This window comes from Dryobates pubescens, chromosome 6 (genome assembly GCF_014839835.1).
Source record: "Dryobates pubescens isolate bDryPub1 chromosome 6, bDryPub1.pri, whole genome shotgun sequence".
Lineage (NCBI taxonomy): Eukaryota > Metazoa > Chordata > Aves > Piciformes > Picidae > Dryobates > Dryobates pubescens.
Genome location: NC_071617.1, coordinates 45,962,982 through 45,978,298, shown reverse-complemented (window position 1 = coordinate 45,978,298; position 15,317 = coordinate 45,962,982). Strand labels below are relative to the sequence as shown.

At 43.5% G+C, this 15,317-nt stretch overlaps 1 protein-coding gene across 1 annotated transcript in view; it reads right to left on the bottom strand.

Annotated features, from left to right (window-relative positions):
• PLB1 (phospholipase B1) overlaps nt 1-15,317 on the bottom strand; it is a 128,945-nt gene that overhangs the window by 70,992 nt on the left and 42,636 nt on the right. The window contains exons 16-20 of the mRNA XM_054162299.1: nt 10,609-10,675; nt 9,900-9,998; nt 8,390-8,482; nt 1,099-1,167; nt 265-345 (exon numbers count right to left, since the gene is read on the bottom strand). Coding sequence (XP_054018274.1) covers nt 265-345; nt 1,099-1,167; nt 8,390-8,482; nt 9,900-9,998; nt 10,609-10,675 — 409 coding nt within the window. The remainder of the gene's footprint in view (nt 1-264; nt 346-1,098; nt 1,168-8,389; nt 8,483-9,899; nt 9,999-10,608; nt 10,676-15,317) is intronic.

Genomic DNA, 15,317 nt, shown 5'->3' with positions numbered 1-15,317 from the left:
TATCCAGATGGTTAAAATGGGTCCTTAACAATGAAGGCATGGCAGAACACATTTATCATAAATCACACTCTACAAAACCCACCAAGGAGAAAATGTGCTGTTAAACACTTGAGTATTTAGTCAGGCATGTCACTAAAGATCTGGAACTTTGCATTTAGTTTTCCAAAGGTTACCTTGTTTAATTAGGCTACAGCACACTCACACCCACCTGCCCCTCTCCCTGGAATACACTCAATCCACATGATGCAGACAATCCTACTATACCTGAGATGTTTCTCTGGTGCTTGATGTCTCTGGGGAAGATGAGTAGTTACTATTTCCATATGTAAACAGATATGGGCTTTCCTGCAGAGTGAAGAGAGTATGTTTACTAATGCTAGTGGAAAGAGTCAGCTGATGTTAATATCTCCTGGCTATATTTCAGAAGTTAATAAAATCTTTACAGTATTGATTTTTTGAATGAACATTGCACTAGTGAAGTAAACCAGGTTAGACCTGAAAATTAAGCCCTGATATGCTCTAGGCACAGCACCACATCCTACCTTAAACTTAACATCAAACAAGACACATAATTCACTTTCTTTGATGTTTTAATTGTTGTTCAGTGAAGCTTCTGGGTGCCAATAATATTTTATCACTATCAAATTACTGAAATCAGGCCTTAGATGGAAAAGTGTTCAAGAACCTGTTCTCTGAACCTGAGATGCCCAGACTCTGAAGATACTACTGGGCTACTGATAGCTCCAGGGACTAAGATAATTAACAGCAGACAGTCAAAACACTGAAAAGCTGAATTATATAAAATCCATGGGTTCAATTTTATCAATTCAAATTAGCTAGTTATGTTTTGAATAAAAAGCATCTTAAACAATGACAAAACTTATTTTTGTCACAAGTACCTTCTCTTCTTTTCAGTTTCTTCTTTATAAAATAAAGAAACTGCATCAATGCACCTGAACAATGCCCATTTCTTAACAGTACAGTATCTTAGACAAATGCACATTCCCAAGAGCTTCAGAAAATGAGAACAGCATTTGAAAACCTGGAAATTCTGCAGAGAGTAAAGAAAATCTCACAAAAATATGGAAACCCTTTCACCTGAGATGGACACCGGACCCGAAGAGTTTTTGTGGCACTGTAAGGCTGCTTCTGTCCAACTGGCTCCATCTGGAAAGGGAGAGAAGAGAGGAGTCATACATGTGCTGTGTGGGGGAGAAAAAGGAGAGTAACAGCAACTCAAAGGCTCTACAGGTAATGTTTTTTAAAATAGGTATTCTAAAACTAATTTTACTTATGAAAAATGTTATCCACAAATAACAATACCACATGTCTACCTACAAAAGGAAGAGACTGAAAACAATGCCTCTCACATGCTCAGCCTGTCATCCCACCATTGTTAAAATAACCATCCACACATCCCATGCTCTATAGCAGCTTTATCGATGATCTGGATGAGGGGATTGAGTCCATCATCAGTAAATTTGCAGATGACACCAAGCTGGGGGCAGGTGTTGACCTGGTAGAAGATAGGAGAGCCCTGTAGAGGGACCTTGAAAGGCTGGACAGATGGGCAGAGTCCAATGGCATGAGATTGAACACATCCAAGTGCTGGGTTCTATACATTGGCCACAACAACCCCATGCAGTGCTACAGGCTGGGGTCAGAGTGGCTGGAGAGCAGACAGGCAGAAAGGGACCTGGGGGGACTGGCTAATAGTAGGCTGAACATGAGCCAGCAGTGTGCCCAGGTGGACAAGAAGGCAAATGGCATCCTGGCCTGTATTGGGAATAGTGTGGCCAGCAGGAGCAGGGAAGTCATTGTGCCCCTGGACTCAGCACTGGTTAGGCCACCCCTTGAGTCCTGTGTCCAGTTCTGGGCCCCTCAGTTTAGCAAAGATGTTGAGTTGCTGGAAGGTGTCCAGAGAAGGGCAACAAAGCTGGGGAGGGGTTTGGAGCACAAGCCCTATGAGGAGAGGCTGAGGGAGCTGGGGTTGCTTAGCCTGGAGAGGACGAGGCTCAGGGCAGACCTTCTTGCTGTCTACAACTCCCTGAAGGGAGGTTGTAGCCAGGTGGGGGTTGGTCTCTTCTCCCAATCAACCAGCACCAGAACAAGAGGACACAGTTGCAAGCTGTACCAGGGGAGGTTTAGGCCGGATGCTAGGAAGAAGTTTTTCATGGCAAGAGTGATTGGCCATTGGAATGTGGTGCCCAGGGAGGTGGTGGAGTCACCATCACTGGAGGTGTTTAGGAAGAGACTGGATGGGGTGCTTGGTGCCATGGTTTAGTTGATTAGGTAGTGTTGGATGATAGGTTGGACTCGGTGATCTCCAAGGTCTTTTCCAACCTGGTTAATTCTATTCTATTCTATTCTGTTCCGTTCCATTCCATTCTATTCTATTCTGTTCCGTTCCATTCCATTCCATTCTTCTGTTCTATTCTATTCACTCTGCTTTTGGGTATGCTAAGTAAGTGTTTATCCCACAAGGCACTGATCTCGTACCACAGCATTCAACTGCAAGCCATTAAGTCACTATTTGTCAGCGAAACCACAGTAACTGTAGACATGCTCCAGTAGAGCATAGTTTAAACCACCCTGATGATTAGTTCTTCCCCCTTATGGTATGCAGTTTTAACTTTACTGCAATTTGCAAGCCAGGTTTACTCCTCAGCTGGACTGGTTAAGAGAAAATAAAAGCGGAGTGCCACAGCTCAGCTGCCAGGTAAATGACTCCCTGCAGCAGTCTGTCCATCCTCCCAGACCTCATCCGCCATATTTTTTGCCTTCTCCCAGGCTGTGAAACCATGCTCATGAACACCTGAGAACGGCATGCTTGGGAGTTTACAGTTTAGCTTTCATAAAAGTTATATAGGAAATATACAAGGCTTTGGTATGGGAGGAAAAGCACCTTTGAGTAGACTGAAACTTTGAAGTAAAAGCAATATAACTGAAACTCCTTGGAAAACAAAAAATCTTCCATTTGGAGATTTATGTTGCATTAACTTCTTCCCTTCTGTTTTATGAACATCATATAATCCCTCTGCTGCAAGTTCATTTTGCAGCAGTCAGAGAGAAGGAAAATAATCAGAGAATGTTAGAGGCTGGAAGGGACCCCGAAAGATCATCTAGTCCAACACGACTGCCAGAGCAGGATCACCTATACCAGATCACACAGGAATGCACTCAGGTGGGTTTTTATTATCTCCAGAGAGGGAGACTCCACAACCCCCCAGGGCAGCCTGTTCCAGGCTTCTGTCACCCTCACAGTGAAAAAAAATTTCCTCACGTTTCCATGTAAATTCCTGTGCCTCAACTTCCACACATTGCCCCTTGTTCTGTCATGGGGCATCACCAAAAACAGCCTGACTCCATCCTCTTGGTACTAACCCTTTACATATTTATAAACATTAATGAGGTCATCCCTCAGTCTCCTCCTCTCCAAGCTAAAGAGCCCCAGCTCCCTCAGTCTCTCCTCATCAGAGAGGTGTTCCATTCCCTCTAACCATTTTTGTGGCTCTGCACTGGACTCTTTCAAGCAGTTCCCTGAGGTCCTTCCTGAACTGAGGGGCCCAGAACTGGACACAATATTCCAGATGTGGCCTCACCAGGGCAGAGTAGAGGGGGAGGAGAACCTCTCTCAACCTACTAACCACAGCCCTTCTAATCCACCCCAGAACGGCATTGGCCTTTTGGGCCACAAGAGCACATTGCAGGCTCATTGTCAACCTTCCATCCACTAGGACCCCCAGGTCCTTTTTCCCTTCACTGCTCTCCAACAGGTCAGTCCCCAACCTATACTGGTGTATGGGATTGTTCTTTCCCAGGTGCAACACTCTAAACTTGCCCTTGTTGAACTTCATTCAATTTCTCCCTGCCCATCTCTCCAGCCTGTTCGAGTCTCATTGAATGGCAGCAGCACAATCTTCAGGTGTGTCAGCCACTCCACCCAGTTTGGTGCCATCAGCAAACCAGCTGACAGTGCACTCTGTGCCCTCATCCAGGTCATTGATGAATATATTGAACAGCACTGGTCCCAGTACTGACCCCTGAGGAACACCACTAGATATAGGTCGCCAACTAGAGTCTATCCCATTGACCACAACTCTCTCACTTCTTTCCTTCAGCCATTTCACATCCACCTGATGACCCAGACCACATTTCCTCAGTTTAGCTGCAAGGATGCTGTGGGAGACATACCCCAAAAGATGCCTTTTTGATGATTACCAGCCCTGCTAAGAAAATTCTACTAAAACAAAGAGGAAGTGGGAAAGCAGAGGGCAAAAGGAGTTGTGAGGAGAATACTACCATTCCTGTAGTTTTCCTTTAACCTAATAGCAAGATGTAGCTTTGCCACATTTTGCTCTTCTCTCATATCATCTAGGTTGCCCCCTCACTAAAGGAAGCACCTCACACTGAGGAAAAACACTGAAATAACGCAAAGGTAGTATGTTTCCTTTATGACAGTTCTCTCTTTCTGGTGGCTCCCTGGCTCCCTAGCATGCTCACTGCCTGAGTCTGGGTAGCTAGCCCTAATGTAGCCATCCTTAAAAGTACCACTTCATTTTACTTACAGTCTTTCACCTCTGTTGTTTCCATAAAATGTTTCTAGTAGTTAAAGTGACAAAAATAGCATAATACACCAAAGAATGTGATGCTCAAAGACACAGCCCAGGAGGCCAAATAAAGTCTGTGCAGAAAAGGGTTAGGGACAGAAAAGTGAAGTGGAAGAAAGAAGAAGGCTTTTTCTGATGACAAAAGCTGCAAATAAAAAATATTGTCTGAAGGGACAGAAGGGATTTGTGACAACCTAAGTGTAAGAATATGAGAGGGCAGAAAAGAGACAGTGCTCAGTTGACTGAGGGTGTCTGTATGAGTTACTAAACTTGAGAAGGTAAATCCTGGCCCTCTCCCCTTCTGTAGTACCTGTAGTGGATTTGGAGGAGGCAACATATCTGTTTCAGACTGGGGATGATACTGTCATAAAGAATATTCAGTATTCCTAGTACTGGATTCTGCATAAAATGAAGTCTTAAAAAGCCAAACAGTAAGAGACTATAGGGACAAAAAAAACCCCAACAGACAAAACCCACCTCAACAACAACAAAAAGAGAACAAAAGCCCAAACCAAAAAAGGCCACAGGAAAACAGAGAAGGACATCTCTCAGGCTTGGAGACCAGTTTCCTACTAATAAGCCTCAGAAAAGAGTTTATTCCAGGTTGATCTATTGTCACATTTAGACAGATATCAGAATTGGGTTCAGTCGTCCCTGATAATTCCTGCTGGAGAGGCACAAAAGGAGCTGGCACACTAGCAGTACTGTGGTCCCTCTCCAGGCAGAAGCATTCATTTCCTGCACTATCTGCAAACTCACTCTGCATTTCAGTTTAAAAATCTGCTGCTGCCACAGTCATGCTAAGCAGATGTAAATGACCACTTCTCACAGCAAACTGGATGTCCATACTTTGTGCAGTTGCTCCAAAATAGCCTCAATTGGTTACTATCTGAGGATAATATGCAAATTGCTTTCTACTGTCATACAGATCATGTTTAAGTGACAGTGATTGTATGATCTAGGTAAACAGTTTTACCATTGATGGGGACAGGCAGCTCAAGTAACTCAGTTTCTTTACAGAGAAGTGCCAGAAACAATGTTTAATTCACAGTTCAAGAATCTGACTTTCAGTCTGCATAATATCTGACTAGTGAAAGTTACTGTCCAGTAAGAGATGTATCTTATCATGGCATATATTTTACGATAGAAGAACTGAGGCAGGACCTTTGATATCATCACAGATAAGAGGAAAGTAGATAGCTGCATGCAACATGATTGTTCCAAGGTTAAGAGTTTCAAGGGTTGATGAATTTTTAACTCTTTGGCTCTTGCCAATTAACTACGGTCCTACTAACTTTAACTAAAAGATAATATCAGTAGTATAGACAGTGAGATTGAGTGCACCCTCAGCAAATTTGCAGATGACATCAAGATGAATAGTACAGCTGGCATGCTTGAGGGGTGAGATAGCACCCAGAGAGACAAGCTTGAGACGTCAGCCTAAGAGAAATTCATGAGGTTCAATAAGGCCAAGATGCCCAATCTCTGTAAACATTCAAGGTCCGGTTGGATAGGGCTCTGAGCAACCTGATCTAGTTGAAGATGTCCCTGCATGTGGGTTAGACTAGATGACCTTTAAATCTCCATTTCAACCTCAACTATTCTGCAATACTATGATCTTATATTAAACTGGCTCCATGATTTTTTCATCTGATTGAATAAAAGTGTCCTCCTGCAAATCCTGCTTCTTAGAATAGAATACAATACAATACAATACAATAGACCATGTTGGAAGAGACCTTCGAGATCATCAAGTCCAACCTATCATCCAACACCATCTAATCAACTAAACCATGGCACCAAGCACCCCATCCAGTCTCCTCCTAAACACCTCCAGTGATGGTGACTCCACCACCTCCCTGGGCAGCACATTCCAATGGCCAATCTCTCTTTCTATGAAGAACTTCTTCCTAACATCCAGCCTAAACCTCCCCTGGCACAGCTTGAGACTGTGTCCTCTTGTTCTGGTGCTGGTTGCCTGGAAAAATATGATAATCACCAGGAATACAACAGTATTACCTCTGCCAGAATTAGCATAAAAGGAAAAAAAAGGAACATGCTAACCTGCATGAATCTATTTTTAAATGTGGTTTACTAAAAGGTGATTGCAATGTAGACTTTTTCCCCGCTTCATGCTTAGGGTAATTTGAAAAGACACAGGAGCAGTAGGTACTCTCAAACTAAAATCTTATTAACATATGGGCTGCAAAACAAGCAAAAAAAGGTCTTTAACTTAATTGGCCATTGCAGATTCTTTTTAATTAAGAAAAAAAATTATTATATGTGTTATAAGAAGGTTATTAGAAAAGAAAAAGAAAAAAATGAAAGTTTCTAAGTCAGAATGAATAGTAAAATCAAAATCTTACCCAAACTCACTGATATCAGGGCATATCCAAACATAGCAGGGAGGTCATTCTGCCCCTGTACTCAGCAATGGTTTGGCCACCTTGCATTCTGTGTCTAGTTCAGGGCCCTTCAGTTTAGGAAAGATGTTGACTTGCTGGAAGGTGTCCAGAGAAGGGCAACAAAGCTGGGGAGGGGTTTGAAGCACAGCCCTGTGAGGAGAGGCTGAGGGAGCTGAGGTTGTTTAACCTGGAGAAGAGGAGGCTCAGGGGAGACCTTATTGCTGTCTACAACTACCTGAAGGGAGGTTGTAGCCAGGTGGGGATTGGTCTCTTCTCCCAGGCAACCAGCACCAGAACAAGAGGACACAGTGTCAAGCTGTGCCAGGGGAGGTTTAGGCCGGATGTTAAGAAGAAGTTCTTCACAGAAAAAGTGATTGGCCATTGGAATGTGCTGCCCAGGGAGGTGGTGGAGTCACCATCACTGGAGGTGTTTAGGAAGAGACTGGATGGGGTGCTTGGTGCCATGGTTTAGTTGATTAGATGGTGTTGGATGGTAAGTTGGACTTGATGATCTCCAAGGTCTTTTTCAACCTGGTTAATTCTATTCTGATTCTATTCTATTCTAATAATATGTACTAAGCAGTAACATCCCACTTTGCTAAGTCCAAAAGTAAATGCCTTCTTTTTATCTCATTCATCTTGAATGCATCTCCCATTTCTCCAGCTGCTTGTCAATTTTGAAGTTCAAACCCCTCCAGCTGTACTCGCATCTAGTCTGCAAAAGGAAACAGCCTTCTACAGAACTGGCCATAATGTTCAAGTTCTAGTCAGTCAGAAAAAACATGTTTCTTTCAGATGTCCTCTCTCACCAATTAGAAGGCATCATTTGCTGGCTTTCCTCACCTGGGCAGGACATCCCACTCTTGGGGATGTAATAGGAGCTTCACAAGGCTATTTATCACCTTTTTATTATGAACAACAGCAGCAGAAGAATGGTGGTTAAGGAGGAGACAATGTTATGAGACTCCTTAGTAAACAGGAGGGATGGATAGAGAACAGAATAGAAAAAAGAGCAAAATTTCTATAATTTCAGGTTAAGATGAGCCTGAGTTGTCACTGTGACATAGAGAGGTAACACTAGCAAAAGAAGGGTCCCTGAGATTTCCCGAAGGGCTACTTTGGAAACCTTTATAGAAAAGCTCTTAGTAGTAAGTAGCAGCCACAGCACAGCAAAATATATGTCTTGGGAGTACAGGGCATTTAACATTACTCAAGAGCAGTCTCTCTGCACAGCTGAGGATAGCAGTCATGAAATGCTCCTTTCTTAAATTCTTCCTTCCTTTGCATCTTTGCTGCTCAAAGTCTGGCCCATGGAGTTGCTACTAAGCACCCATATTAAGTCTAGCAAGAAACAGGTCCTGTGGTACTGCTCACCATGTTGTTCCAGAGACTCAAAGCCATGGAAATATAGTCTTCTTCCAGAGTTTCCCCTTGTGTCTTTGATGTGGTATTGAAACCATCCCTGCCCTGAAAGAGAAAGCATTTCAAGCATGAGAAAACATATAAGAGAAAAGAAAGATACTGAGCCACTAAAGGTCTCAATCTATAAAATAATATTAACATCCACAACAATATCAATCTCTGGTACTCTAATTAAGCCACTTGTTACTGATCTGAGTTACTGTTGGTGTGTCATGAGAGAACATATGCTGTTCTTGTGATTGCTGTAGCTACCACTGTAAAGCAGCAGTGAAGAAACCACACAGGTCAAGACTAGACCAACAACAAAGTATGATCATGATAGTACCACACATGAGACAAGGGAGACACTCAGATGTGACCCCATGAATGTTTTGAATAAACAACACTTCCTCTAGCTAGCACTTGCATGCCTTTAAAAAGTGGAAGCATGCAGAATTTGTCAAAGCCTATCATGCTTGTTTTCAAATGAAAGTAACTGCTGGAAGCATTTGAAGGATTACACACAGTGACCTGCAGGTGTGCCACAAAACAGGAGAGTCCACCTGTGACATAAGATGGCACTCAAGGCACTAACAGAGCAATTTACTAAAGCAAAAAAAAAGTAATGCCATGAAAATTAAAAGTTTTCCATTTGCATATGGACTAGCCATCAACACAACAAGCCTAACATGAGAAAACCCAGCAGCAAAGGAAAGATTTTGAAACATAGATCTCAGCCTTCCTGGGAGACAAGTTTCTCACAGTTCACTGTGTTCTGATACTGAACTTGGAGGGATCAAGGGAATTACAACAAATTCAAGGAGCTATTAAGATGTCCAGGAAGCATAAAATAATTATCCAGGAAGTAATATTTTCCCTTGTCATTGCCAGGTCTCAGACAACCTTGACCTTTGAACTTCTATTCAAAGATTATGGCAAAATCATGTCTGGCATCACATACAATCCCATCTACATTCCTTCCCCATTGGTTGTATTAGGTAGAAAAGCTAGACAACATTAATTTCCAGATTACATTAATCTCATTGCAGGGAGGTAACTCTGCTTTCCAATGCAGTTCACAAAACTTTTGTGTTTTTCCCCCTCACCCATTTTTTAATATTTCTTGTTACCAGCTTTTTGCCTTTGTTGCCAAACACACATGAGTATAATCACGGGTGAGTATGTAGATAACTACAACGATACAGAAAAATTTCCAGACACTTGTGACCTAATCTTCAGAGATGCCTTAACTTGATTTCTCTAGGAACACTGTGTTCTAAAACCACAGGATCTCCGATGTTGTTTGAAGCAAGCTTCATTCTCAGGACCTCTGTGTTTGAAACTGAGGCATATTCTGCACGTGCCTGACCACCCTTGTCTTCTAGTACTACAAACAGTCTAGACAGGAAAAAGCCATCTGAGCATTGCATGCAGTCTCAACTGACAGAACCCAGAAAGAATGGTGCAACTCAAGGTTACTTACCAGCCTGAGCAGCAGATTACTTTCTTGGAGAGAAGGCTGAACAACGACAGTGAAGTCATTCTTTTGATCAAACCTCTCCAGTAGCTTTTCCCAAGCATCCTGAATAGACAACCACTTAATGAGATAAGTATTGTCAGGTAGAGAGTATAATATATGTGCAGTTTGTTAGGGCTTAATGTGAACTAAGATTATCTCCATTCCTAACAAACCACAATAATAAAATTCTGTAATCTGGAGCAGAGATAATAATTTAATTAAACCTTTTACACAATAATTGGAAATCCATTGTAGCTATGAGAAAGCTACACCGATTTCCCATAAGCTGCTTTGAAAGAGCAGCAAGCTTAGTAAAGCAATTAAATGCCGTGCTTATTGCCTCTCTGGCATGTTAAAAGAAATTCCAGCACAACTATCTCACAGAAAGTTTCCCCCTTCTAAATCATATGACAGGTTACTCAACAAGATGGATCATTTCTTTGATGGGATATGACAAATTCTAGATTGACAGAAGCTGTATAGCCATTAGAAACTTCAGGAGATGCTAAGATCACTCAGGTATAGAAAGAGCATATCCCTGACGCTCCTGATGTCATAACTGCTCAACTTCCTCACTGCTCTTCTTCCCTTAACTCCTTACTTCAGTCCAGTCAGGAAAATGAATGGATGTGTGTAGTAATATGAGAGCCAAGCAACACAGAAGATGTCATACCTGATAGGACCACCTCAGTATGCTATCACTGAATATGGAGTGTTCACCAAAACAACTGCACTGATTACTGCAGACAAGAATGAAAAACATGAAAGATGTTATGAACTTTTAGTAAACAAGGCAGAAAGCATTCACTTTATTAGGCCACTGATAAGCATATATTGCAGACTAAATTGTTGCATATGTTGAGAAAGCAATATGGAACATCGTAATCTTTTCTATAGGCATACAGTAATATCTAATCCCACATGGAGAGCTTTGGATTGCTTCTCAATTTGAAGGCCTATTTGGATGCAAAAAGATACAGGACTTGGATTGGCACAGGATATCAGAAGCTAGCAGCATATTCAGGCTTAAAATAGAGGCTACACTAGTTTTCAAACATTTCCCTCTCCACAGTCACACAGGAAAGATGAACACACTCAAAATGCTTCCACAGAAACTTTTGCTTTAGTATTTGGCAACATGACCTGCATCTAAAATGTGGATGGAAGCTCAATGCTGCAAAACCTTATAAATTATAAAGGAGGACCAGGCACTGTAAGGCCTCTCACTCAAATTTCTCACTTACAAGGTGTGATGGGTTACACCCATCCTGAAAGCAGGGACGAGGGAGGGCTTGTGAGAGCCTTGATCTCCCTGGAGGGGGTTTCCCCCCTGGGGAAATGAGTTAGTCTGTTCCACTCCCATTCCCTGTCCAGCAAGCCTATAAAAAGGAAGACACTGCAGCCATTAGCTATTTTGGCTCCTGCCTTGCCTGGAAGAGAGGACTGCTGCTGGCTTCCTGCTTCTCTGCCACGTGGCCAGGCCTGGTCCTCCTCCCTGCTACATCCACACCTCTTTAAAGGACTCCAAAGGACTGTTTTGTATACATATTTTTCCCCATCCTGTTATTGGGGGTTTTATATATATATTGTTTAAAGATAATTTTTAGCTCTCTACTTCCAAACCAACTCCAAATTATTTCTTGGTAGATTTGCTCCTTCCCTTTCTTTTTCTCTCAATCAGGAAAGAGGAGGGGGGAGTGGGGGAGGGATTCTCAGCCTTCCCCCCTCTTCTGAGCTCTTAAATCCCAGCTAAGGCTCAAACTACCACACAAGATGAGATGTGCATACTACATATTTCTGCCGCTAGCTGGAGAACTCAGACATCCCAAGGATGTAGAAAGGAACAATATAAGACACATTTAAGATTAGCAAAGATACACTCAGCAGAAAATGCCTGGATGGACAGGAATCTGAGAATCATTTCTTGTGGGGGTTTCAGATGTAAGCAGTAAGTTCTTTTCAGAATCAGACTCTCTCTTTTCCACAGAACTCCAGCTAAACTTACAAAATGGACATTTTCTACCATCCTCTACATCCCAAACTTCAATGCCTAAAGTTAGGTACTGACATGGAACTGGGAGCACCTGCCAGTATTCTCCTCTTAGAGAATTTCTTCTTTTGTTATGAGCTTGTGTTTTTCTTTAAAAGCACAATTCAAAACAAGAACTTGCTAGCCAAACTCCAAGACCCTTATGTAGAAGACAGTCTGGGCCTGAGGTTAAGATGAACCTCGAGGTATATCAAACGGTGAAGTACAAGGAGCATGGTGACAATGAGAAAGCATACTGCACCAAGTTAGAGAAGGAGAAAAAAAGAAGAGATATATTTAATTTTAAATTTTTAAGGCCCTCAGTATATGGCAAAGCACATATTCTTAAATTCATCTTTTCCACCTCTTATCTACCTGTCTCACATTTTCCTCTCTAGTACCTGCATGGGAGAAATAAGCTAGAATGCTCCATGCAGTCACTTTTCACAAGGAAAACTTCTCCTCTGCTTATACTTTGTTGTTAAACAGATGGTTAGACAGCAGCCAGCTCCCTTCCTTCACTGATGGACCATCATCTAGGTTGTATACATGCAAAGCTTGTGAAACACTTCAGGATGATTATATTAGTACATATTTGCCGGTTGACAGCCAGCTGAACATGAGCCAGCAGTGTGCCCAGGTACACAAGAAGGCCAAAGGCATCCTGGCCTGCATCAGAAATAGTGTGGGCAGCAGCAGTAGCCCCTGTACTCAGCACTGGTTAGGGCCACACCTTGAGTCCTGTGTCCAGCTCTGGGCCCCTCAATTTAAGAAGGACATTGAGACTCTTGAACATGTCCAGAGAAGGGCAATGAGGCTGGGGAGGGGTCTAGAGCACAAGCCCTACAAGGAGAGGCTGAGGGAGCTGGGGTTGTTTAGCCTGGAGAAGAAGAGGCTCAGGGGAAACCTTCTTGCTGTCTACAACTCCCTGAAGGGAGGTTGTAGCCAGGTGGGGGTTGGTCTCTTCTCCCAGGCAACCAGCACCAGAATAAGAGAACAGAGTCTCAAGTTGTGCCAGGGGAAGTTTAGGCTTGAGGTGAGGAGAAAGTTCTTCACAGAAAGAGTTGTTGGCCATTGGAATGTGCTGCCCAGGGAGGTGGTGGAGTCACCATCCCTGGAGGTGTTCAAGAGGGGATTGGACATAGCGCTTGGTGCCATGGTTTAATAGTCATGAGGTGTTGGGTGACAGATTAGACTTGATGATCTCTGAGGTCTTTTCCATCCTTATTGATTCTGTGACTCTACAATATGGTGTCTTACACCACAGGTACAGGGAAGAAAAAAATACCGTGGAGTAAACCGGAGTGTAATCTCATCAGCTGTAAACTACTCTATCATAACTGTCCATGTGCACACTCCTACTCTGTACCAAATTGGGGAATCTATATTCACAGGATCACAGGATGTTATGAAAGTCTCTAGGCTTACAGTTATTATAATGAACTGACAAGTTTGATATTCTCCATCCTCCCATACCCCTAAGCCTGAGGATTAGCTTTCGCATGGCCTAACAATGTGCTGTAAGTCCATCTATTCCTTTGGTGAACACCAATACCTAGAAGTTCAAACTTTTAAAGAGCCTTCAGAGACTTGACTCAATAGTTGCAGGGCAGAAGCAGCACTGACAAAAGGGCAGAGGACAGGCAGACTGCAATGTTACAGTCATAATCACAGTACTGGGTCTAGCTGGGATAGGGTTAACTTTCTTCACAGCAGATCATGAGGTGTTTTGGATTTGTGGCTAAAACTGCTAAACACACTAATACTCTGGCTGATACTAAATGGTGCTTGTACAGCATCAAGGCTTTCTCTGCGAGCTGCAAGGATGACAGCGAGCAGTGAGGCAACTGCACCAGCATTGGCTAGCTCTGCGCTGTGCCATGGTCTTTAAAGAGGAAAGAGGGCTCCCGGAGACAGGGAGACAGGGAGTGTACCCCAGGGGCTCCTTTTGAATTAGCTCAGTAGTTGGCAGGAGCAGGGCGTGTGGGCAGGACACAAGGTGCTTCAGTTTTACTGAAGGCATGATGGTGGCTACTCGGAGGAGGAAAACTCTGCTCTCTGCACCCACATCTGCTGGAGGGACAACACAGCTAGGTGCCAGCGTTCCAGGATGTTCCTGGAATGCATAGATGACAACTTCCTCCTCCAAATGGTACAGGAACCAACAAGAAAAGGTGCTGTGATGGACCTTGTTCTTACCAATAGGGAAGGGCTGGTGACCAATGTGAGGCTCAGGGATAACCTTGGGTGCAGCAACCATGAAGCAATAGAATTTAAGAACCTCAGGGCAACTAGGAAGATGTATCCCAAGTGTACAACCCTGGACTTTAGGCATGCACACTTTGGTCACTTCAGGGATCTGCTGGCCAAAGTATCGTGGGACAAAGCCCTAGAGGGAAGAGGGCCCCAGGACAGCTGGTCAGTGTTCAAGGATCACATGCTTTGTGCCCAAGAGCAAAGTAGAAAGCAGGAAAGAATGCTAGGAGACCTACCTGGATGAGCAAGGAGCTCCTGGACATGCCGTCACACAAAAAGAAACTCTAAAAGGAGTGGAAGAAAGGACAACTAGAAGCAGGGGCATATAAGGAGCAGCAAGAGATCTGGTTAGAAAAGCTAAAGCTCAGGTGGAATTAAATCTAGCCAGGGAGATCCAGGGGAACAATAAAAATTTCTAGAGGTATATGAATGGTAAAAAGAAGCCTGGGGAAGAGGTGGGCCCCCTCAGAAAGGAAACAGGCGAGCTGGTGACAAGTGACATGGAGAAGGCTGAGGTCCTCAATGACTTCTGTACCTCAGTCTTCACTGGCAAAGGCTCCAGCCACACTCCCAGAATAATGGAAGATAATGCCAGGGACTGGAAGAAGGAACTGCCCATTGCAAATGAAGATCAGGTTTGTGACCATCTGAAGAACTTAAAATTGTTCAAGTCCATGCGACCCAACGAGTCACACCCACAGGTGCTGAGGAACTGGTGGATGAGGTCACTAAACTGCTCTCTGCTGTATTCCAAAAGTCCTGGCAGTCCAGGGAGGTCCCCACTGACTGGAAAGGGGGAAACATAACTCCCATTGTCAAAAAGAGAAAGAAGAATGACCCAAGGTACTACAGGCCAGTCAGTCTCACCTCTGTGCCTGGTGAGACCATTGAGCAGATCCTCCTGGAGGCACTGCTGAGGCAGAAGAAGCAGGGCTTCATCAAGGGCAAATCCTGCCTGACAAACCTGGTGGCCTTCTATGACAAGGTCACAACATCAAGAGATGAAGGCCAAGCAACTGACATCATTTACCTGGACCTGAGCAAAGTGTTTGACACTGTCCTGCACCATATCCTGGTCTCCAAGCTGGTGCAGTATG